Source organism: Scyliorhinus canicula, chromosome 15 (assembly GCF_902713615.1).
Source record: "Scyliorhinus canicula chromosome 15, sScyCan1.1, whole genome shotgun sequence".
Lineage (NCBI taxonomy): Eukaryota > Metazoa > Chordata > Chondrichthyes > Carcharhiniformes > Scyliorhinidae > Scyliorhinus > Scyliorhinus canicula.
The window spans coordinates 61,645,607-61,669,769 of record NC_052160.1 but is presented as its reverse complement, the minus strand read 5'-3'; the positions used below and the strand labels follow the sequence as shown (position 1 = coordinate 61,669,769).

Sequence of the window (24,163 nt, the reverse complement as noted above, 5' to 3'; positions counted from 1 at the left end):
AAATGCTCCCACTTTTTTTAAAATCCTATGAAAAACTCATTTACCGTGACATTGGCAGTATATTTTTTAATGAAGACAAGTCATTTAGTACCTCAGCAATGGCCTGCTTCCACACGAAGATTCCTTTGACCACTCGTATGTAAGGCTTTTGGGTTCTCTTTTATTGTTGCTCAACAATCTGTCATCCACTCTCTCTGTCCCTTATTTAGTTTCTTTTTTTTTAAATTTAGAGCACCCAATTCATTTTTTCCAATTAAGGGGCAATTTAGCGTGACCAATCCACCTACCCTGCACATCTTTGGGTTGCGGGGGTGAGACCCACGCAGACACGGGGAGAATGTGCACGTGACCCAGAGCCGGGATCAAACCTGGGACCTCGGTGCCATGAGGCCGCAGTGTTAACCCACTGCGCTGCCTGCCCCTCATTTAGTTTCTTCAGTTCTTCCCTGTGCTGTGCTCAGTTTGGCTTTATACTGAATTATGAACCTAATATTTACCATACACTTCCTCTATTTAATTTTAATATATATGACTTGTCATCAAGATAGTTACAACTTTGCATGTCCGTCTTCTCCCTAGTGGGAATATGTCTACTTCTAGTCCCTTCATATAGCTCTGATTGCTCATTTACTATTTTACCTCATTTTTTTTATCCAATCCACATGGGCCAGATACCTTTTGATATCATTGAAATGATCCTTCTTCCAGTTGAGTATTTTCACATTTGGTTTATCCTTGCCCTTTCACGTTAAATTTAATGGTGTTGGTAAGGAAGCTTTGTGGTCCACAGAGCCAGAATCAAAGATCTCCCTGACACAGATGAAGTGCAGAGTACATTGTAGGTAAGAGAGGTTTTAAAATCAAAAAATAAATTGTGTACGCCCTCTAGTGGGGCTCCACAAGACTGCCTCCAACCTGCCTTTGAAGCTTCTTTCTGCCAGAGGTGAAGACTGGAATTACTATCAAGTAGCCCTGGGCTTCACCACTGCTCCTTGTTAAGAGTTTAAAGGACATATTCTTTTCCATTGATGTAGATAATCTTTATTCCATTGCACAAAGAGTAAATTAAGTCAATAACTTACTTGGGACAAATTTACAAAAGTTACTCATCTCTATATATCTCCATTGCAATATCAGGTGAACTTTTCCACCCACATTGAGAACTGCAATAGGCTGCAGTGCATGAATAGAGTGGTAATGAAGGGCTGAAAGTTAACGCTGCAAGGTTCAGTTATCATATCAATCTTGAAATGTTGTGCTGTTTCCCCAATTCCAATGTTTGCGTTTATTCTCTTGCCGGGTCACAGCCCTTAATTCTGTACTTTTCCCATGGATGTGGTGCCTCTGCTGCAGGCATAAATTTTAACCAGCGATAATAATACCCACGAAAGCCATCAATCTTTTCCAGATAGGTATTTTTTGACTTGTACTGGCAAAAAAGGAGAGAAAACATTTAAACTACTTTGTAACAGCCTCTTTCAAGGTGATTCTTGTAATATGCTAAAGTTGGATAAAGTCTACATCACAGCTGTAGTTAGACGCTGTGGATAATTTAGCTCTCAAAATAATGTGCCACCGTGGCTTGGCGCATTACTCTCCCTTGCATTTAATTGTAAATTTACTATAGCTAAAATTAAGCACGATCGATAATGGTATAGAAACTGTAAATGTTTGGAGAAGGTAAATTTGCATCCTCACGTAACGAGTCTGTTATAATCTTGAACATATTCCCAAGTGTTCCTTTCTTTTCACCATCTTTTATTTGACCGTTGAGTATTTCCATCAATCATTGTTGCAGAATTTTCCCCGATAACCCCCAAGGTATTCAGTGAGATCCTGCCTGCCTGTTTCCCATGAGATCTTGTTATATTAGAGAAGGGGGTTTGCTATTTTCTGGTTGACATTCCTCTTGGAGCAATGCGACCATCTATCTCATTATTCTTTGTAGGAAGATGCTATATGTTCCTATAAGGCACTTCAGAAGCAGTTCATTATTCACGATGCACCGTGAGACATAAGGTGTTACAGAGGTCTGCCACTTATACCTTCCAGTTTAGTCCCCAACCTATACTTGCTGCCTGAGGAACTGCACAAATTCAAACACAGCATCACTGCTACTGAAAACATCAAGCCCTCAAATATTTTGCGTACACCTCAGTACAACGCTCTGTCTCCTTTTAAACTCTTGTGTAAGCTATGGCACACATTTCCACAGACAGCCTGCTTCTCGAGTTAGCCATGTCGCTGGAGGGAATTAAATGAAGTCTATTAAACCTGTCTGCCATATCCTCCTTCAGTGATTGGCTGCAGAGTGTTTTGCGCCTGGAAAAATGGATGTGTGTGGAGGCTGATACCCACCTTGGTTTAGCAATGCAACGTGCTCCTAAAAAACACCTCATCTTTCATAATGAAAAATCAATGCTCATCATGTACCTTGTCAAATTTTGGAGGATACCTGACAGCAAATTCCAACTGTCGAAGCACAACCTCGTTGGGCTGTACTTGATTTCTCGACATATTTTGTAGGATGTTTGTGAGGTATACGTAGTCCAGCTGCTTTGCTGCATTGTTGATCAAGGTGCTGTACACATTGACATTGGGGGTTACTCCAGACATCTGCAATAATGGGAGAATTTCAGTAATCACTGCAATAGATACTTTTGAAAAACTGAGATGAAACACCACATTGGGAAAAGATAATTTGAGATGATCAGGTCAATCAATTAGTAGAGGCTTAGTGACTCCAAGTTGGGAATCTTTCTTCTAAGGCCCCTTGTACCATTTTGCTTCCATGGGGGAAGGACAACAACTGTCAGGAATGTCTCCATGATCTTGGGTCACCGCTGCAGTCTGTTCAGCTCCATGACCAATATATAAATAAGCAAAATGCGGTAGATGCTGGAATCTGAAACAAGAACAGAGGAAGCTGGGAAAACTCAGCCGACCTGGCAGCATCTGTAAGGAGAGAAGTCAGTGTTAACGTTTCAACTCCTTTTGCTTTTTGTCACAATCTAGGTACCTAATATCAAAGAATCTAATCCAAAGGAGGCCTGGAAGCCACCAAAAATCTTCCTATTGACTAAGTGCATCTGGATATTTTTCCCTTTAATTTCGTGCAAAGCAAAGGCTCCACCTTTTGTCGAAAATGAAGTGTCAGAGATTACCTTCATGTCACGGAGAAGTTTCAGCCCATCACTTTCTTTTCTGCAGGCTATTGCAAGGTTGCAGAAGGTGTGCATGGTCGGTGATAAACCTCGTTCAACGAGCACCGGCAGCAGAGCCTAAAGGGAATAAATGCACATCATCAGAGGGCAGGTAGAAGAGAGCATCTTGATATAGCCATGTTGTCAACTTGTAGAACTCTCATCTCAGAGTGTAAAAATCGTGGGTTCATGCCCCACTCCAGAAACGCGAGCACAAAAATATCCAGGCTGACACTCCCAATTCCGTAATGGGAGTGCGCAATATTGGCGGTGGCATCCTTTGATGAGATGTTCTCATCGTCTGTGCTCTCAGCTAGACATGAAAGAAGGCCCCTTGTACCAGTTTGCTTCCATGTGGGAAGGGCAACAACTGTCAGGTGGTGCAGTGGTTAGCACTGCTGCCTCACAGCACTGAGGATCTGGGTTCGATCCTGGCCCCGGGTCACTGTCCATGTGGAGTTTGCACATTCTCCCTGTGTCTGTATGGGTCTCACCCTCTTGTGGAACTTGTGGAAGGAAACCCCCAAACCAATTCAGTGTTAATTGATCATTCAAATTAGGACCCGGGATAGCTGTGGGTGTGGAAGAGGAATGGTGTCATAATATAATAATCTTTATTGTCATAAGTAGGCTTACATTAACACTGCAATGAAGTAGGGCAACACGGTGGCCTAGTGGTTAGCACAACCGCCTCACGGCGCTGAGGTCCCAGGTTCGATCCCGGCTCTGGGTCACTGTCTGTGTGGAGTTTGCACATTCTCCCCGTGTCTGCGTGGGTTTCGCCCCCACAACCCAAAAATGTGCAGAGTAGGTGGATTGGCTACGCTAAATTGCCCCTTAATAGAAAAAATAATTGGGTAATCTAAATTTAAAAAAAAAAAAACACTGCAATGAAGTTACTGTGAAAAGCCCCTAGTCGCCACATTCCGGCGCCTGTTCGGATTCAGAGGGAGAATTCAGAATGCCCAATTCATATAACAGCGCGTCTTTTGGGACTTGTGGGAGGAAACCGGAGCACCCGGAGGAAACCCACGCAGACACAGGGAGAACATGCAGACTCCGCACATACAGTGACCCAAGCCGGGATTTGGACCTGTGACCCTGGCACAGTGAAGCAACAGTGCTAACCACTGTGCTACAGTGTTGCCCATTGTACTGGTACACAGTGTGGGCTGCTCTTCTGAGTTCAGTGCAGGCATGAAATGGCCTGGGCAGAGTAGATAGAGCTGGACTCTGCTCATAACCAAGATGGCACTGACCTGGGGGTGCTTGATGATGAAACTACTAGTCCCCTGGCATCCTGGTCAACACAAAATTGAGTGCTTCATACAGGGCGGTGTAGTAATGAAGTGGGACAGCGCTGGAGGTTCAGGGTGGGATCATTATATGTATTTATGATTGTTATAAAGTGTTTTTCAAAGGCACAGATGGGAATATTCCAACGTGATACAAGTTATGAAGATGTCAGTGGATCAGCCAGTCATTGGGTGCTGAGGCCAGGGTCTTGTGTTTAGCTGCTGCAAATTAGGGTATTGCTACCCCACCAAATTAAAGGAAAGAATTAATACCAGAATTATAGGCATTGTAGACCTTTTACATCCTCCAGTACCCATACTGCTTTCATTTTTATACCCCTTGTAATTCTTAACAATCAGAAGGCTGTACAATATCCTAACAGCATTGTGGGTGTACCTACAGGATGTGAACTGTAGAGGTTCAAGATAAAAATTCACCGCCACCTTCTCGATGACACACATGACAGCATGGAAAAATTTGGTACCAACTCCATCTATAAGTTTGCTGACGACATGACCGTAGTGGGTCGGATCTCGAACAACAATGAGTCAGAATACAGGAGGGAAATAGAGAACCTCGTGGAGTGGTGTAACAACAACAATCTCTCCTTCAATGTCAGCAAAACTAAAGAGCTGGTCATTGACTTCAGGAAGCAAAGTACTGTACACACCCGTCAGCATCAAAGAGGCCGAGGTGGAGATGGTCGACAGCTTCAAATTCCTAGGTGTGCACATCACCAAAAATCTGTTCAGTTCCACCCACGTCGATGCAATGATCAAGAAACAGAACAGCGCCTGTACTTCCTCAGGAAACTAAGGAAATTCGGCATGTCCAGATTAACTCTTACCAACTTTTACAGGTGCACCATAGAAAGCATCCTATCTGGCTGCATCACAGCCTGGTATGGCAACTGCTTGGCCCAGGACCGCAAGAAACGTCAGAGTCGTTTACACAGCCCAGTCCATCACACAACCCCGCCTCCCATCCATTGACTCTGTCTGCACCTTCCGCTGCCCTGGGAAAGCGGGCAGCATAATCAAAGACCCCCCTCCCACCCGGTTTACTCACTCTTCCAACTTTTTCCATCAGGCAGGAGATACAAAAGTCTGAGAACACACACGAACAGACTCAAAAACAGCTTTTTCCCCGCTCTTACCAAACTCCTAAACGGTCCTCTTCACACATCTTCTCTACACTCCTGTATGCTTCACCCGATGCTTGTGTTTATGTATTTACATTGTGTATTTTATGTATGCCCTAGTATGTATTTTCTTTTCATGTACGGAATGATCTGTTTGACCTGCCCGCAGAACAATACTTTTCACTGTACCCCGGTACACGTGACAATAAACAAATCCAATTGGGGATGGAAAACAGAGCCAGCAAAGCCCACATCCGGTGGAAAGAATATAAAAGCAATAGATATACAATGCAGCAAATTTTCCGAAAATAAAAAGCTTACACAATAACATGATGTGAATAACGTCCACGAAAATGACTCCAGAGAACCTGGCCAAGAGCAGAAACTACCCCGCATCTGGACTTGGAATAAACATGAAGGCAACACTTCTAAAACTCAGCCGCTTGTGATCAAAGCCTCGATACCTTGGGTGGTGTGGATTTCTACAGCTTGGTTGGGATGGATATGGGTTCACTCCACACATTTAGCTTCTGATTTTATCCATTTTATGGTGCAGAGGCTTGACATTTCCCCACATGGAGAGAAGGGACAGCCCAGGAGAAGTCAAACCAGATATACAGTTACAAATCCAGTTTGAGATCTTTCACTTAACAAAATCATAATCTAATTAAGGGGGAGACAGTAGCCCTGGTGGTAATGTTGCTGAACTGGTAATCTAGAGGCCCAGGCTAATGCTCATGGGATGGCAACTGGTGGAATTTTAATTCGATTAATAAATAGAATCGAATAGAGCTTTATTGTCGACACAAATATGGAAATTTGTCTTTGGTTTCATAGAATCCCTACAGTGAAGAAGGAGGCCATTTGGCCCATCGAGTCAGCACCGATCCTCTTAAAGAGCACCCTGCCTAGGTTCAGGCCCCCACCCTCCCCCATAACGCAGTAACCCCATCTAAACTTTCGTACATTAAGGGGCAATTTAGCAATTTCACTTCCAGTATAACGCATAATCACACAGTCATTTGTTAAAAACAAGTGAATATTTCATGCATACCTACATCCATACATTTGTGCATATATGGAATTGAAAGCTAGCCTCAGTAACCAGGGTGATCCTTAAAAGATTGTCGTAAAAAAACACCTAATTCACAAATCCCCTTTAGGGAGGGAAATCTGCCATCCTTACCTGGCCTGGCCTACATGTGACTCCATACCCACAGCAATGTGGTTGACTCTTAACTGCCCCCTGAAATGGCCTAGCAAGCCACTCAGTTCAGGGGCAATTAGGAAGGGGCAACAAATGCTGGCCCAGCCAGGGATGCCCACATCCCATGGAAATATAGATAAAAAACTTACTCAAAAGGATTAATACAGTATTCATCAGGGATGGACAAATATCAATTATCCATTTTAAATAGGTGTGGATTTTTACTTCAGCAGTGTTTTTAATTACTCCTCCCCAATTTGTCTTTAAAGTTTTGAAGCAATTACAAAATGGGGGTAGCGTTTGGGCTCAGGTTGCAGGCACCTTGTAAAATGGATAAATGGAGGCAGGCTCATTGAATATCTTTGCCTTGACTCCTTTGTTCGTGAAGAATCTAACGTTATCGAGGGACAGGCAGGAATGGGATTGAGGTTACAATCAGACCAGTCATGATCTGACTGAATGGCAGATTAGACTCGAAGGGCTGAATGGTCTCCTCCTGCTCCTCGTTCGTACATACGTATAAAATGTAAACCATTGGGGTTTTGAGACATTTGCAGCTTTCAAACAATGTGATTCCGTCAAATTGTCACGCTGATTTATGGATGTATAATCCTTTGGGACTAATCTATTTTCTCACAGACGTGCAGATTCCATTAAGGTTTCTGTGCCCCATGAAGGGAATAAAGAGTGACACATATCACTTGGTACCACTTAACAGGCTTTCCGACTCTTGCATTCAGGGAGAAAACCTGGAGGCCACTGGGTTTTTCCAGCCAGGTTTTGTTATAACGATAAGTGCGCATTTTGTAAATTTGATAAAATATTGCTCATTTTTTATGTGGAGAATGTAAATTACTGCGCCATTCCGTCCTTAAACAAAAGCTGGTTTATCCACACATCCACTTACCTTAGCACCCTCCAGGTCACCCTGCCTGCTCTTTTTTCTAATGAAGCTATTAAAAAATGAAATGTCCGGCTTCACACCATGCTCATCCATGAGGGCCAGCAAGGAGGTCTCGGATTGGCTGTTTGGTTCCACTACTTCAGCCAATAGTGTGAACGTTTTAATATCTGGCGCCACACCATCTTCCTTCATTTTACTTAAAAAGCCACTCAGATATCCAATCAGTGCTAGTCTGTCAGGTGGAGTAGCTGCTGTTCCCAAAGAAATGAGGTTCTTCTTGTTGACCTGGATATCAAGTAGATTAGGCAGATAAGCATTCTGAGGAAGGTCAATGGTTTCTGAATGAACTAGAAGCATTTGATCTCTGGGAACTAGTTCCAAAGAGTGTGCTCCTTGTGGCACCAGTTCTTTGTCTCGCCCATCACTGGATGGTAGATTTTCTGCTTCAGTTAGGTTTGATAAAGTTTCATTATTGTGGTCGGCCTCTGGTTCAGGCACTCTGCCGCTAGTTGGTTGGTCAGAGGTCAATCCAAACAGCTGCTCTTCCAATAAACCTACAACTAAAGTGGTTGTGTTCTTGCTGCTTCTTGCTTTCCTTTGGTCTTTGACTCTTTGAACTCTTCGTCGCTGCTTCAGTTGCCATAGTTCATCCTCCTCGCCCAACAGCAACTGTGATGCCACGGCTGGGTCCCCAATACCACAGTCCCTCGTGGCTCGCAGCAGCAGGTTGTAGCTCTTGGCATCGGGCTGCACGCCAAGCTTTAACATCTCTCGCCAAATCTGCAAGAGAGATAAAGTAAATTCAACATTCAAATGGATTTTCTAGTGCAGAGTCTGTGATAATCACAATATCATCGACCAAATCAACAGGGGAGCAGTGTAGAGACGCAGTTAAAAAAAACTTTGCTTTTTAAACCTAGTTGTTGAGTGCCATGATTGGCTTACTAAACAGAGTTTGACCCTCAGTTTAAAAAAAAAAGCGATTGGTTCTGTTTTCACCTCATCTCAAGTGTCTGAAGATTATAGATTCAAGTCGCAATTTGAGCATATGTTCCAGGTTGACACTTGTACATCAGTGCAGATGTGCAGAATTATGGCTGCTGTTTTTCAGAGCAACAGCAATGCTCTTTCTCTCTTCGCTTGGCATTATTTGAGGAGCTCAGGTTCTCTCCTTGGCCGTGTGAGCAGAAAGCCATCAACCAATTCCACCAAAACAAATGATCTACTCGGTGAAGCTTTGTTCAGTGCAAATTCCTTTTAAAATAATGACCTCACCTCAGAGTATTTCATTGATTATGACGCTCCTTGGGAGTCCTGGATGGCAAAGATGCTATGTCATTGTAAATGTCTTCCTTTTGCTCCCTTCTTTCCCGTCTGACAAACCTAGCCTCTTTCAGTGAGCACGCATTACGCGGAAGCTTCCTCACGTTTTGCTTCCTCTTTCTTTCTGGGAAGTCTGCAGTAAACTCATTGCTTTTGCCCAAATCCCTGGATGTTACTCTGGTACCTCAGCTGTGCACAGTTTACTGCCGGGATGTATGTATTGTCACCACCCCTTTTCAAGAATCGGCTCATCGCCTGCTACTTCATTAACTGCCATTTAGTACTTTTTTTTGTTTGTTTACTTTATAATGCGAAAACAAAATCAAGACCAATTCTCACCACAATGTATGGCAGTGTCCACCTGATGTCACTCGAAGCTGTGCTTCAGCTCGAGCTGTGACATTCAGCACAATCACTGTTTCCTCACTGAAGACAGACTTTCATTGTTTGAAAGACATTGAGATAATAAAAAATGACCTTTAAAGAGCATATCAATAAAGAAACGTGAGCACAAGTATATGACGCTCCGCTGGTACATGTTGACTTACCAGCGCAGTGCACTGCTGAGCAATAGGAAGGGGGCGTCAGTATATCATCTGCCCCTTGGGGAGAGACAAACACCCAATTCAATCTCAGCACTTCTCCACAAAAATATCAATATATTCAACTCTGCTATTTATAAAATGGCACTGCAGGTTGACGTTGCAGCAAGAGACGGGCAGAGTTTCCTGTGAGTAATGAGAGGGAGTAGCGAGATGCTTTCCCAACAAAGAAAGGGGGAAATCAGAGAGCAGAAATGATCACAGGTTGTCTCAGCTTATCCCGTCAGCGTAAAGTCCAGGAGCGGGAGGGAATGGAGAAGAAAACAACACGATAATTACCTGTAACGAATATCTAAAACCATTTTTGGTGTCCTTGATGCAACCGATTATTAAAATGCTGAATGTTTCCACATTCATTTTGTGACCGCTGTGAATTATTTCCTGTAATGTAAACACAAGAGACAGCTCTGGTAAGAAAGGCAGCAGCACTGAGCAATCTGTTTTAACCCACATGTGTGCACCCCACCTTGGAGACTGTTTGAAAATCTCTACTAATACCTCTTAACTTTCCCTATTTCAGTGAGAACGCCTTTCTTTACAATTAGAACTTTTTGGTCCGGATGTCACTTGATTGAAACTTCTGCACAAAATATTCTAATTGCAGCCTAATCAATATCTTGAGTAAATTCAACATCGCCTCCCTTTGACTGGATTCAAACAACTTATATTTATATAGCACCTCCAATGTAAAAAAAACATCCAAAAGTACTTCAAAGTTGTAAATCGAAAACATTGGGAATCAAAGGAGAAGGTATTATATGGGTTGTTTAAATGCTTGTCAAAGAAATGGATTTTAAAGAGGGTGCAATGCAAAGGAAGGTGGAGATGGAGGGGTTGAGGAGAACATTTCCTGAGTGCAGTGCCAGTTTGGCAGAATGCAGAGTTTTTTTTCATGGGATGTGGGGAATGCCGGCTAGGCCAGCATTTAATACCCATCCCTAATTGCCCTTGTGGTGGTGGTGAGCTGCCTTCTTAAACCTTTGCTGTCCATGTAGGCACACACACAGAGCTGTTAAGGAGGGAATTCCAGGTTTTTGACCCAGCAACAGTGAAGGAATGCCGATATATTTCCTAGTCAGGATTGTGTGGGGTTTGGAGGGGAACTTCCACATGGTGGTGTTACCGTGTGTCTGCCTCCTTTGTCCTTCTAGAAGGTAGCGGTCATTATTTTGGAAGGCGGTGTCTAAGGAATGTAGGCAAGTTGCTGCAGTGCATCTTGTAGATGGTGCACATAGCTGCCACTGTGCGTTGGTGGTGAAGGGACTGAATGTTTATGGATGGGCTGCCAATCAAGTGGGCTGCTTGATGCCACACTCGATCAAAGGCTGCCTTCTTGTCGAGGGCAGTGATTCTCACCTCACCTCTGGAGTTCAGCTCTTTTGTCCATGTTTGAACCAAGGTTGTAATGAGGTCAAAAGCTGAGTGATCCTGGAGGAATCCAAACGGAGTGTCAACGAGCAGGTTATTGCTGCGCAAGTGCTGCTTGATAGCACTGTCGATGACCCCTTCCAGAAGGAGGGGAGGATGTGGAAGAGACTATGGTTGAATGTTGTGTGGCACTTTATGAAACTCTCCAATAATCTATACATACAACACCTCCTGCATCCTCTATCTGGAACCTGTGATCCTGCCAAAAATTGTAACTGAATTAGCCCATGCAATACTCCAAGCACAAACATGAAAATGGCATTTCAAATGAATGGCAATGTGAGACTTGTTCTTATAATTGAAATTCTACACAGGGTGCAGGAGCAGAGTGACTGAAAGTATCTGTGCACAAATCATTGAAAGTAGGAGGGCAGGTTGAAATACTGGTGAAAAAGGCACATCTTCATAAACAGATGCACAGGTTACAAAAGCAAGAAGGTTATGGTGAATCTTTATGAAATGCTGGTTTTGCCTCCAAATCTGGACACCGCACCTTAGAAAGGATGTGGAAAAGGTTTAAGAGGATGGGGATGAAGGATTTCAGTTACGGGGAAAGACTGAAAACTCCTCAGAATCCCTACAGTGCAGAAGATCATTCAGCCCATAGAGTCTGCACTAAACCTTTGAAAGATCACCCTACCTAGGCCCACTCCCCCGTCCTAACCCTGCGCACTGATCATGGCCAATCCACCTAACCTGCACATCTTTGGACTGTGGAAGGAAACCGGAGCACCGGAGGAAACTCACACAGACACGGCGGGAGCGTGCAAACTCCACGCAGTCACCCCCAAGGCTGGAATTGAACCTGGGCCCCTGGAGCTGTGAGGCAGTAGTGCTAACTACTGTGCCGTCCTGGGTTTATTATCCGCAGTGAGGAGGAGATTGAAAGGAGATTGGACACAGAGGTTCAACACCATGAGGGGTTTAGATAGAGCAGTTGGGGAGAAACTGTTCCCAATGGAAGAGGGAACGAAGAGTCAGTGGCTACCCATTTAAAGTATTGGCAAAAGAACCAATGGTCAAGAGGGAAATCCATTGCTGCAGTGAGTGGTTACGAACTGGGATGCACTGCTTGGAAAAAGGGAATATGATAAATACCTGAAGGGAAATAATTAGCAGGACTACAGGAAGGATACTGGGGAGTGGTACTAGTTAAATTGTCCGTGCAGAGAGCTAGTATGGACTCAACAGATTGACTGCCCCCTTCTGCACTGTAACCATTCCATCATTCTGTATGGATAAGCACTATGATTTTCACAGTAACTTCACTGCAATGTTAATGTAAGGCTACTTGTGACACTAATAAAGATTATTATTATGAGTTTAATGTATTACCCGTCGATTTGTTACAACTGCTTTTAGGAATCCATGCACTCACTAAATTCCAAAATTCATTAATGTATTGTTTGAAATGTTTTTGTGACTGCGATAAGGTGCTATATTAACGCAGTTACCCTACTGGAGAAATCATAATTTTAACCCTGTTCCTCACCTCCTCTTCAATGTGAAGACCCAGCCATGAGCTTGTTCAGTGAGACGTTCAATAGACATTTAATGGCTGAATCCCCCACTACCAACATTCTGATACTTTGGCTACAAGAGCAGGTCAGAGGTCAGGAACTCTGCGGTGAGTAACTCACCTCCTGACTTCCCAAAGCCTGTCCACCATCTACAAGGCAAAAGTCAGGAGTGTGATGGAATACTCTCCACTTGCCTGGATGAGTGCAGCTCCAACAACAGTCAAGAAACTTGACACTATCCAGGACAAAGCAGCCCACTTGATTGACACCCCATTCATTCGCTCCACCACTGGTGCACAGTTGCAGCCATGTGTACCATCTACATGATGCACTGCAGGGACTCACCAAGACTCCTTAGGCAGCACCTTCCAAACCCACGATCTAGAAGGAAAAGGGCAGCAGATACCATGGAACCTCACCACCTGGAGGATCCCCTCCATGTCACTCACCATGTGGAATTCATTACCACAGGAAGTAGTTGATGCTAAAACTTTGAATATATTCAAGAGGCGGCTGGATATAGCATTTGGGGAGAATGGGATCAAAGGCTATGGTGAGAAAGCAGGATTAGACTATTGAGTTGGATGATTAGCCATGATCGTGATGAACGGCGGAGCAGGCTCGAAGGGCCAAAAGGCCTCCTTCTGCTCCTATCTTCTATGTATCTATTTATGTACCATCCTGACTTGCTGTCGCTGGGTCAAAATACAGGAACTCCATCCCAAATAGCAGTGGGTGTACCTAAACCACATAGACTGCAACAATTCAAGAAATCAGCTCACCACCACTGTCTCAAGTTCAATTAGGAATGGGTAATAACTGTTGCCCAGCCAGCGACGCCCACATCTCTTGAATTTAAAAAAAAATCAGTAACTGGAGAATACTAATGATAGCACGCACTCAAGTGCCAGTTCCTTGTGCAAGTACTTACCCGAAGTACATCGAAGCAAGCCTTCAGATCGGAGCAGACAGCATATACCTTTAACATTGCGTGGTATGTGATCAGGTTAAGACAGATATTCTTGCTGCTTAATTCTTCCCGGAGCTTTGTGGAAAACTGCAGACCCGAGTCCTTCCACGGTGACTCTGCACAAGCATTGAACAGAGCAGTGTAGGTGGCTTCAGAGGGAGTCACTTCTCTCTTCTTCATCTGCAAAGAAAAACCTGATTCATTTGAATTGCAATTCAATCAACAACAACTGGCACTTATATGGCATCAGTAACAGCAGTAAAAATGTTTGAGGTGTTTCATAAGAGTGTAATTAGGCAACAATTGACAGTGTGCCAAAAGGGGGATTTTTCTAAATATAAATTTGGAGTATCCAATTCATTTTCTCCAACTAAGAGTCAATTTAGCATGCCCAGTCTCCACCTATCTGCACATCTTTGGGTTGTGGGGGTGAAACCCACGCAGACACGGGGAGAATGTGCAAACTCCACACGGACAGTGACCCAGAGCTGCGATCAAACCTGGGACCTCGGCGCCGTGAGGCAGCAGTGCTAACCACTGCACCGCCGTGCTGCCCCAAAAAGGAGATATTAGGATGTGCAATAAAAATATGAATTTTTAAGGAGCATCTTAAAAAGTGGGCAGAGCAGAAAGAAAGATTTGAGGAGGAAATTACAGAGTTTATGGCCCAGAGGACTGCCAACAGCGAGTGAAATGACCAGAGTGGTACAGATTCCATATAAACCTACCAGACCTTATCCACATGCCTGGGGTTACCTGCTCACGCAGGGAGCTGGTATTTGACACTATCTAATGTCTGAGAGGCTGTGGTGCACAGACATCACAAGTGGTTTTAGAGGTCTGATAAAACGCAAATACTTGGCTAATCTGAAGCCGGAGGTTGGAAGCTCCAGTTCCCAGAGCGCCCCGGGCCTTCTGTGCATGCGCCAGCCAGGAAATGGCCACATATGCACAGTTCTGTTTTTAAAAAAATGTTCCTTGGGGTATGTGTTGGCTGGGAGATGGCGCATATGGGTAGTTAGCATTCTTACTGTCCTTAGGCTGGGAACCAGCCATGCTCGTCCTCACAGGAGGAAAGGAAGCAAAGAAGAGAAAATGTGTGGAAAAGCTGGTCAGGTGACTTGAACGGGAGCACCAATCCGAGGAAGGTGTCCTAGGGAGCAATGCACGGGGAGGGGGACAGCAAGAGGCCCCAGAAGTCAAGTTGAAAGAAAGTAACAGAGCAATAGGCTTCAAATTAAGACAGAGCTACAGGTATCAGACTTGAAACAAAGGTCCCTGAGAGAAGCCCAGAAGATCCAAGAGGACAGCCAAAGATTGGTAACTCTGTGCTGTGTTAGGGGCAAAGATACCCCTTTGCAGCAGTAGCATTTTGCTTGGCACGGGCGAAGATCTGAAACTGTGCTTGGATGGTGAAGCCAAGTGTATTTGGAGATCTGGGAAAAGGAATCTCGGATGGTGAGATTGAAACTAGGGGGATTCTTGTTGAAACCATCCATGTGGAAGTGACGGTTTGGCGGGAATTCCAAGGCAAGTTCCTCAAATTTGGAGATTGGAAACTCTCATGAAAAAGACAAAGTTTCAACGAGGCAGATTCACAATGTGACAAACATCTGGTTGGGTTGTTGAGAAATCCATGGAATCTGGTTTGGTCACATCTGTCATTTACTTTGAGGGTGGTGTGTCTGACCACCGTTCGCTTGATTATTCACATGTACCCCATACTTAACCTGAATATTAGAGTATACACTGTAAATTCTTTTATCTTCCTGAATTTTATATGTCCATAAAAATATTGTTGGGGTAAAAGGAATATTGAGCGTTTATATTGAGATCTTTCCAACCTCTTTGTCTGGTGGAAAAAAGTTCATTTTTCTTGTTTAATAAATGTTTTATTCTTTGCGACAGAAGTTTATCAGCAGACTCCTGTGACTTTAAGTAACTTTCCTCCACGGTTTCTAAAATAAGTTAGGATCTATTCAACCTAGTTCTCACTATGTGATTTAATGTGTCCAGTCTTAACATCAGCTGTTTTCGTAACAGGGGTTCTTTAAGACTCACTCCCACGTCCTTGAACAGAGTAGCATAGGCATGTAGCACAGAGTGTCACAGGGCCAGGCTTACACTAAAAATCTATCTTTCCACATGCATCTCAATCCACCAATAAGACAGCAGTAATGAAAACAGAAAATGCTGGATAAACTCAGCAGGTCTGGTAACATCTCATAGAATCATTGAATTTACAGTGCAGAAGGAGGCCAGTCGGCCCATCGAGTCCGCACCGGCCCTTACAAAGAGCACTCTACTCAAGCCCACATATCTACCCTATCCCCATAACCCAGTAACCCCCACTTAACCTTTTTGGACACTAAGGGCAATTTAGCATGGCCAATCCACCTAACCCGCACATCTTTGGACTGCGAGAGGAAACCACAGCACTCGGAGGAAACCCACGCAGACACGACAAGAACGTGCAGATTCTGCACAGGCAGTGACCCAGCCGGGAATTGAACCGGGGACCCTGGAGCTGTGAAGCAATTGTGATAACCACTGTGCTACCGTGCTGCTTTCTATAGATAGAAACAGTTAACCTTTCAGATCAAATTCTATAGAATTATGCAGAAGGATCATTTAAATCTGAAACATTAACTCTGTTTTGCTCTCCACAGATGACGCCAGAGCTGCTGAATTTATCCAGCATTTTCTGTTTTTATTTCAGATTCCCAGTATCTGCAGTATTTTGCTTTTAGAATGAGACAGCAGTGTTGAGAACCGATCCTTCCTAGCCACTAGGCCCACAAAACTCAACAGGGGCAGACCAGCAAATAATAACAATGCAAAGTGCAAATAGAGGGGCAGCGCGGTAGTGCAGCGGTTAACACTGTTGCCTCACGGTGCCGAGGACCCAGGTTCGATCCCGGCCCTGGGGTACAGTCCGTGTGGAGTTTGCACATTCACCCTACAACCCAAAAAAAGATGTAGGTGAATTGGCCACGCTAAATTGACCCTTGATAAAACAAATGAATTGGGTACTCTAAATTTATTTTAAAAAGCAAAGTGCAAATAGGGTTGAATGACCTGGGCTTCAAGGGCTGTATGGCCTGGGCTGAGAGTCTGAACGTGGCTGATTAATGACAGTTTGAACAACGCTATACGTTCCCCTCCCACACTCACTATTTCATACCAAGAAACAGATTTCACAAATCTCTCATCGGAAATATAACACCATCTCCAGCACTCACATCGTTGTAGAGTTGAAAGGCTTTTTTCAAGTAACCCACGCGTCCACAACCGCCTATCAGCACTGTGTAATTGTATTCCTCTGGGATCAGCCACTCTTCCTTGATCATTCGAGTCTCAAACATATCCAGAGCCTCAGCTAACTAGAGAGGAGAAAGACATCAGTGTGAGAATTACCAAAGTATGCTGCAAGTACAATTAAAAGTATAGAATCCCTACAATACAAAAGGAGACCATTTGGCCCATCAAGTCTTGCTCTGACCCTCTGAAAGAGCACCCTAACTAGACCCCACTCCCCAGTCCTATCCCTGTAACCCCACCTAATGTGCAAATCTCTGGACACTTAAGCGCAATTTTAGCATGGCTAATCCACCTAATCAGCACATCTTTGGACTGTGGGAGGAAATCGGAGTACCTGGGGGAAGCCCACTCAGCCAGGGGGAGAATGGTGCCAACTCCACACAGTCACCCAAGGCTCGAATTAAACACGGGTCCCTGACGTTGTGAGGCAGCTGTGCTTAGCACTGTGCCGTCCTTATACTAACCAAGAAAGGGATTTATGCAATCAATCCATCAGTACAGCACATGGCAACAGGAACAATAAAAGTCCATTGGCTGAGCCGATGCTGTTAATGTGGAAATATTAGATTTTTAAAAAAAGTTTTGAGTACCCAATTATCTTTTTCCACTTGAGGGGCAATTTAACGTGGCCAATCCATCTACCCTGCATATCTTTGGGTTGTGGGGGTGAGACGCACGCAGACACCGGGAGAATGTGCAAACTCCATACGGACTGTGACCCGGGGCCGGGATCGAATCCGGGTCCTCAGCACCGTGAGGCAGCAGTGCTAACCACTGTGCAACTGTGCTGCCCTGCAAATATTAGATTTAATCCTTCATCAGACTACCATGTACGATTCTGATCACCAAGCTAATGGGGGATAACATTGTGCTTGAATTGGTGGAGCATAGACCAACAAAAATGATTCCAGATGTTGGGCATCTTAGTTGTGAAGAAACATTATAGAAGTTGTGCTGGCTATTGTTGGGGAAAAAAAATGCTGGCCTGATCAAATAGCAACATTCTATGAAGGGGATTGATGGAGCTGAACTGGATTTGTTGTTCATACAAATAAAACAAACAAAAAAAGGATATTAAAACTATCCCAAAGGATAATAGACTTTTGGAACAACTTATTTCGGGAACTCTAGTTTTGTGAACTTATTTGAGAAAAGATATAATTCTGTAGGAAGCAGTTCAGAGAAGATTCACTCAACTCATCCCCGGGATGAGGAGCTTTTCTTAAGATAGGTTGAATAGGTTGGCCTGTACCCATTGGGAGTTCAGAAGAATGAGAGGTGATCTTACTGAAACATGGAAGATTCTGAGTGATTTGATCGGGTAGATACGGGGAGCATGTTTCCTCTTCATGAGGGAAAAGTGATTAGAACACAGTTTAAGAATAAGAGGTTTCTGGGCGGCACGGTGGGGCAGTGGTTAGCACTGCTGCCTTACGGTGCTGAGGACCCGGGTTCGATCCCGGCTCTGTGTCACTGTCCGTGTGGAGTTTGCACATTCTCCCCGTGTTTGCGTGGGTTTCGCCCCACAACCCAAAGATGTGCAGGCTAGGTGGATTGGCCACGCTAAATTGCCCCTTAATTGGAAAAAAATAATTGGGTAATCTAAATTTTTAGAAAAAAAAAGAATGAGGGTTCATAGGGCCAGAATGTTACAGCACAGAACGAGGCCCTTAAGCCCATCGTGTCTGCACCGGCCATCAAGCACCTGTCCATTATAATCCCATTTTCCAGCACTTGCTGTGTAACCTTATATGCTACGGTGTTTCAAGTGTTCATCTAAATGAGTCTTAAATGTTGTGAGGGTTCCTGCCTCTACCGCCCTTTCAGGCAGTTCCAGATTCCCAACACTCTCCAGGTAAAAAAGCTTTCCCTCAAATCTCCTGCCCGTTACCGTACATCTACGTATATCATTAGGGGCTATTTAGCACAGGGCTAAATTGCTGGCTTTGAAAGCAGACCAAGCAGGCCAGCAGCACTCCCGTAACAGCCTCCCCGAACAGGCGCTGGAATGTGGTGACTAGGGGCTTTTCACAGTAACTTCATTTGAAGCCTATTCGTGACAATAAGCGATTTTCATTTCATTTCATCTATGCTGCCTGGTTACTCACACCTTTACTAAGGGCAAAATCTATCTACCCTATCTATGTCTCTCATAATTTTGCACACCTCAATCAGGGCCCCCTCAATCTTCCGTGCTCTAAGGAAAACAATCCAGCCTAACCAGCCTCTCTTCGTAGCTGAAACGCCGGGTAAACCTCCTCTGCATTCTCTCTCTAGTGCAATCATATTCTTCCTTTAGTGTGGCGACCAGAACTGCACACACTACTCTAACTGTGGCCTAACGAGTGTTTCATACAGCTGCATCATAACCTCTCTAGTTTTATATGATGAAAACTAATTTTTCTCTCAAGTGGGTTGTTGGTCTGTGGAGTTCTCTTCTCCAGAGTGCAGCGGAGGCAGGGTTATGAATATATTCAAGAATAAGTTAAATAGACTTTTTATAGAGAAGGCCATGATCTTATTGATTGCAGAGGAGGCTCAAAGGGCCTACTCCATCTCCTATGTTCCCATGGAACCTGATGAAACATGCAGTGAAAATAATAAACAACAGCTATAAGGGTAAAAGGATACGGTTGTGGGGTGGTTCAGCTGCAACAATGCATCCCTGTTCCTAAAAGGTACACGCGGGTCTAAAACTGCCAAATGCAAAGTAATTTTAAGGCCTCCATATCTAGCTTTATTTAAAATTACAATTTTGAACCAAGGTGTGCTGGGTCAGCTGTACAGTGACTGACAGTCACAAGTCAGTCTAGGGATTCAGTACTGAATAGCTGTTCGACATGGTCTAATGCAGTCATTGTCAAACTCAGAGGTGCGACCCGCAGGTGGGTCACGGACAGGTGTCGGGAGGGTCGCGGAGCCGTCCGTCGCTGCGCTCCCGATCGCGCAAATCCGCGTGCAACAGCCGCAGCAGCCGGCTTTTAAAAATGTCGGCTGCGTGTGGCCTTCAAAATGGCCAGGAACAGATTTTAAAAAAATGTTTTTTTAATTGGCCGCACTGCGCATGCATTTCTTTTTTATATGGTCGCAGCCTTTTTTCCCCCAAGTTCAGGGGACCATTGGGGCCAAAGGAACCCAAAACCATTTCCTCCATTTTTGTCAGCAACAAACAAGGTAAGAGAAAATGGTGGATCGTGCAGGTCGGCCGGCGTGGGTCGCGAAGGTCGGCCGGCGTGGGTCGCGAAGGTCGGCCGGTTGTTAAAAATGGGTCCTTGGGAAAAAAGTTTGAAAAACACTGGTGTAATTGACTGTAAGACACCACACTCTAAAAGATTGGCCTGTACTGAATGAAGGGCCACCGCTATTGCATAACTTTGGAGTTTGTGATAACCATCAGGTCACACAACTGAGCACAATCCATTCTATTTACAACAATGGCACCTACTCAACTGCAATTAAAAATTTAACAAATGTTCCTGTAATTATGGAATTGTGCCACTACTGATCTCACCCTGTGAAATTATCTCCTCTCACAACACCTCACATGCACATTAATATGGGAGAATATTAAAAGCCTTTAAATGGGAGTCAAGCTCCTGTTTGATTTACAAATCTTGATCTTTGTGACCTCCTCTGCTAGAGTGATCCTGAGCAGCTGTGCTGTGGGAAGGCAGAATTGTGGTTCCTTAAGCAGGACGGGTGGAGGCAGGTTAAATATTCATGGCAAGACTCAAGACAGCTTCTGGGGAAAGAGATGTGAACGGGTCTGTCCCAGACATGATTAAGTACATGTTCTGCATATAACAGTTCCTGAGGTTGGCTTGGAGGAAATTCATCACTCTATCCTCTTATAATGTGTCCAGTTCTGGCCACCACACTTTAGGAAGGACGTGAGGGTGCAGAGGAGATTTACCACAAAGGTTCCAGGGATGATGGATTTTAGCTGCACGTTTACATTAGAGAAGCTGAGGTTATCCTCCAAGGACCAAAGTAGATTAGTGATAGGGGTGTACAAGATGATAACAACATTGAAAAAGTTAGACAAAATAAAGCTGGTCATACAACTGAGAATAATACTCCAGACCTTATTTTCCTTGATGAGTTTTTTGCACTGCAGGAAGTACCAGTATGTAGTGTTCCTTCTGCCTGGTTTCCATCTCATTTCGGGACTTTTAATACCCTCTTTGTTCTGATCCGTGGTGTCACTGTATCTGGAATCCTCTAGCTCCAAAGAGCTTTTACGAAAATGTCGCCTTGAAGAGTAGACTTTGCCTTGTACTCCAAATCCTTCAGAGTCAGTTTCTTCCTCGGACGATGCAGGCGATGATTTCTGTGCTGGTGCAGCTTGGCTCTGCCTGCCCTCTGTGTCACTACTGACCATCCGGGGTACAGTCGTCCATCCGTAGTTCTGAAACAACAGATTCCTTGGGTGTGTCGCACTTATAGGGGGCACAGCTCTCACAGGGTTGCTCCTCACAAGAGCACTCATGTGTCTGAATGGGGATAGGCATGGATACAGCAAAGAACAAAGTCGCAAGGAAAGGTACATCTGGTAATGTCGAAGGTGTAAAAATCCCAGCCAAGTCATTTTTGCGAAATCCTGCTCGCCTACGTCTACGTTCTGCGGAATGAATCTCTCTGCTGGAATGCCAAGTTAAAAAAGAACAGTATTAGAGGTAAACATTTATACAAGATTAAGAAGATTGAGTTCACTTTGTGATAATGACATGCAATCATGGAAGTTGAGGTCAGGGGATTGTAAAACTGGAGTTAAAGGTTATAACACAAATCAAAGGTTTTGATAACAAAGATAAATCTGTACATAAATTAAATTTAAAAAAAAAATTATGCAAATACTCAGCAAGTCAGGCAGCATTTGTGGAGAGAGAAGCAGAGTCAAGGTTTTGGGTGTAATGATCCTTCATCGGGCAAGTTTGTGCACGATGGATCAGGGAACCATGAGATTAAATTAAAGCCACATTTATATCCATGAGACATCTGTAAGCCATAATCCATCTCAGAATCACTGACATCTGTACACAAAACATAGTTCAATCAGTGGGCACACGGAGTGCGGATCAGGGATAGAAGCAGATAAGCAACAATTTAGCAGTGAGCAGAAAGTCCACCCTGTTTAGAAATAGATTGTGGCTAACACGGTGCAGCCTTTTGGGTAGGCTTGGTTTGTAATAGTAATAATTTAATAATAATCTTTATTGTCACAAATAGGCTTACATTAACACTGCAATTAAATTACTGTGAAAAGCCCCTAGTCGCCACATTTCAGCACCTTTTCGGGTACACGGAGGGAGAATTCAGAATGTCCAAATTACCTAGCAGCACATCTTTCAGGACTTGTGGGAGGAAACCAGGGCACCTGGAGGAAACCCATGCAGACACAGGGACAAGGTGCAGACTTCGCACAGTGGCTCAAGCCAGGAATTGAACCCGGGACCCTGGCACTGTGAAGCAACAGTGCTAACCATTGTGCTACCATGCCACCCAGTTATAAAGGGCTTGCTCCAGGACCCGCATACCAGGAGAATACCTGTTACTATTTCTGATATGTATACTCACATTACTGGTATCTTCCTTGTAAAACTTCTCTGTACCCTCTCCAGTGCCCCTTGCTTTACATTTACTCATGCTATGTTCTACTAAAGGCTGCATCTGTATTGATTTAGGATAAAAACAAACAGCAGATGACTACAGTGTAACAGGAGAAGGCATTCAGCACCTTGAGCATATTCCAGTAGTCAATATTAATAATAATAATCTTTATTGTCACAAGTAGGCTGACATTAACACTGCAATTAAGTTACTGTGGAAAGCCCCTAGTCGCCACATTCCGGCGCCAGTTTGGGTACACGGAGGGAGAATTCAGAATGTCCAATTCATCTAACAAACATGTCTTTCTGGACGTGTGGGAGGAAACCGGAGCACCCGGAAGAAACCCATGCAGAACAGGAAGAACGTGCGGACTCCGCACAGACAGTAATCGCGACTGTCTTTGCCTGCCTTGTGTTCAGTAACCCTCAATAACCTTGCTGAAAAAGAAAAGTCTCGTGAAAATTTCAATTGCTTCAGGTCAAGGCATTAATTCAATTTCAGACGTCCAACTGACATTCAGAAATTTCTCGATTTTCAACAACTTGTAATGTATTGCATTTAAAATAATAAAGTAGTGTTAAAAGGTAGCAGCACGGTAGCTCAGGAGGAGGCCATTTGGTGCATTGTGTCTCCAAATGAGCACTTCACCCAGTGCCATTCCCTCACCGTCTCCCCGTAAACCGTATTCCTTTCCGGATAAGTCTAATTTCCTTTTGAATGTCTCGATTGAACCTTCCTCCACATGCTCTCAGGCAGTGTGTTCTAAACCCGAACCACTTGCTGTGTGAAAAAGCGTTTTCTTGGATCACTATAGCTTCTTTTACAAATTAATTTAAAACAATCTTTACCCTCTCGTTTAGATCTTTTCACCAATGGGAGGTTTCTCCCCAACTACTCTGTCCAGACCCCTCATGATTTTTGAATACCTCTATGAAATCTCTTCTCCAGGGAAATCAATCCTAACTTCTCCAATCTATCTTCATAATTATAGTTTCTCATCCCTGCCACAGAGCACCAGGGCTTAGATACAATAAGACAGGCTAAGATACCCACCAGACGTTATCGCAACAGCATCAGAGACCCCAAACAAAACTTAAATATGGATTAAAACATTCCCGGTTACATTTGATACTTTGAACAAGTTTCCAATTAAACAATCCCCTGGAACTGCAATACTGGCCTTGTCTCCATGTGCTTCCGGTCCATTTGAAACCCCGCCCACAGGTAGCACGATTGGTCAGTGTACCAGTGACTGCGCCCTGATTGGAGAACTCGCTCGCACATCTCGGTATGTGATTGGTCTATACGACATCCAATCACAAGGAGCCTGATCACCCAGTCGCGAACAATGGGTGGACGAGCAATCGATTCTCCCCATCCCTCCAACTGTCCAGAGAGCCTGAAATGCACAAATGTATTTTTCTCTCTCACTGGAAATGTTAAAAACAGATTGGAATGCGTCAAAAGGCAATATTTCCTTAGGACCCGGGTTCGAATCCCGGCCCTGGGTCACTGTCCGTGTGGAATTTGCACATTCTCCCCGTGTCTGCATGGGTTTCACCCCCACAACCGAAAGATTTGCAAGTTAGGTGGATTGGCCGCGCTAAATTGCCCCTTAATTGGAAAAAATAATTAGGT

General features: G+C 44.1%; 1 protein-coding gene across 2 annotated transcripts; it reads right to left on the bottom strand.

Moving 5' to 3' along the window:
* Positions 1-1,018: 1,018 nt before the first annotated feature.
* ptcd1 (pentatricopeptide repeat domain 1) lies at positions 1,019-23,735 on the bottom strand. Of its 2 annotated transcripts, XM_038820220.1 has the most exons (10): positions 23,579-23,734; positions 22,493-22,585; positions 21,000-21,556; positions 16,837-16,977; positions 13,556-13,774; positions 9,956-10,057; positions 7,755-8,531; positions 3,165-3,281; positions 2,434-2,616; positions 1,019-1,429 (listed from the first exon to the last, which is right to left on the bottom strand). In XM_038820220.1, exons 3-10 carry the CDS (start codon positions 21,501-21,503, stop codon positions 1,286-1,288), a joined length of 2,187 nt encoding a protein of 728 aa, XP_038676148.1. In that variant the 5' UTR covers positions 21,504-21,556; positions 22,493-22,585; positions 23,579-23,734; the 3' UTR covers positions 1,019-1,285. The 2 variants fall into 2 exon arrangements, with proteins under 2 accessions (XP_038676148.1, XP_038676149.1); XM_038820221.1 differs by lacking the exon at positions 22,493-22,585 and having other exon boundaries at positions 23,579-23,735.
* Between the last annotated feature and the right edge of the window lie 428 nt (positions 23,736-24,163).

Coding starts and splice junctions, on each gene's coding strand:
- ptcd1 (XM_038820221.1), bottom strand. CDS start 21,503: ATGACTTGGCTGGGATTTTTACACCTTCGACATTACCAGATGTACCTT. Junction 16,978..20,999: donor AACTCATCAAGGAAAATAAG/GTCTGGAGTATT, acceptor TCTCCTCTCTAG/TTAGCTGAGGCTCTGGATAT. Junction 8,532..9,955: donor GTTTTAGATATTCGTTACAG/GTAATTATCGTG, acceptor TCTCTCTTGCAG/ATTTGGCGAGAGATGTTAAA.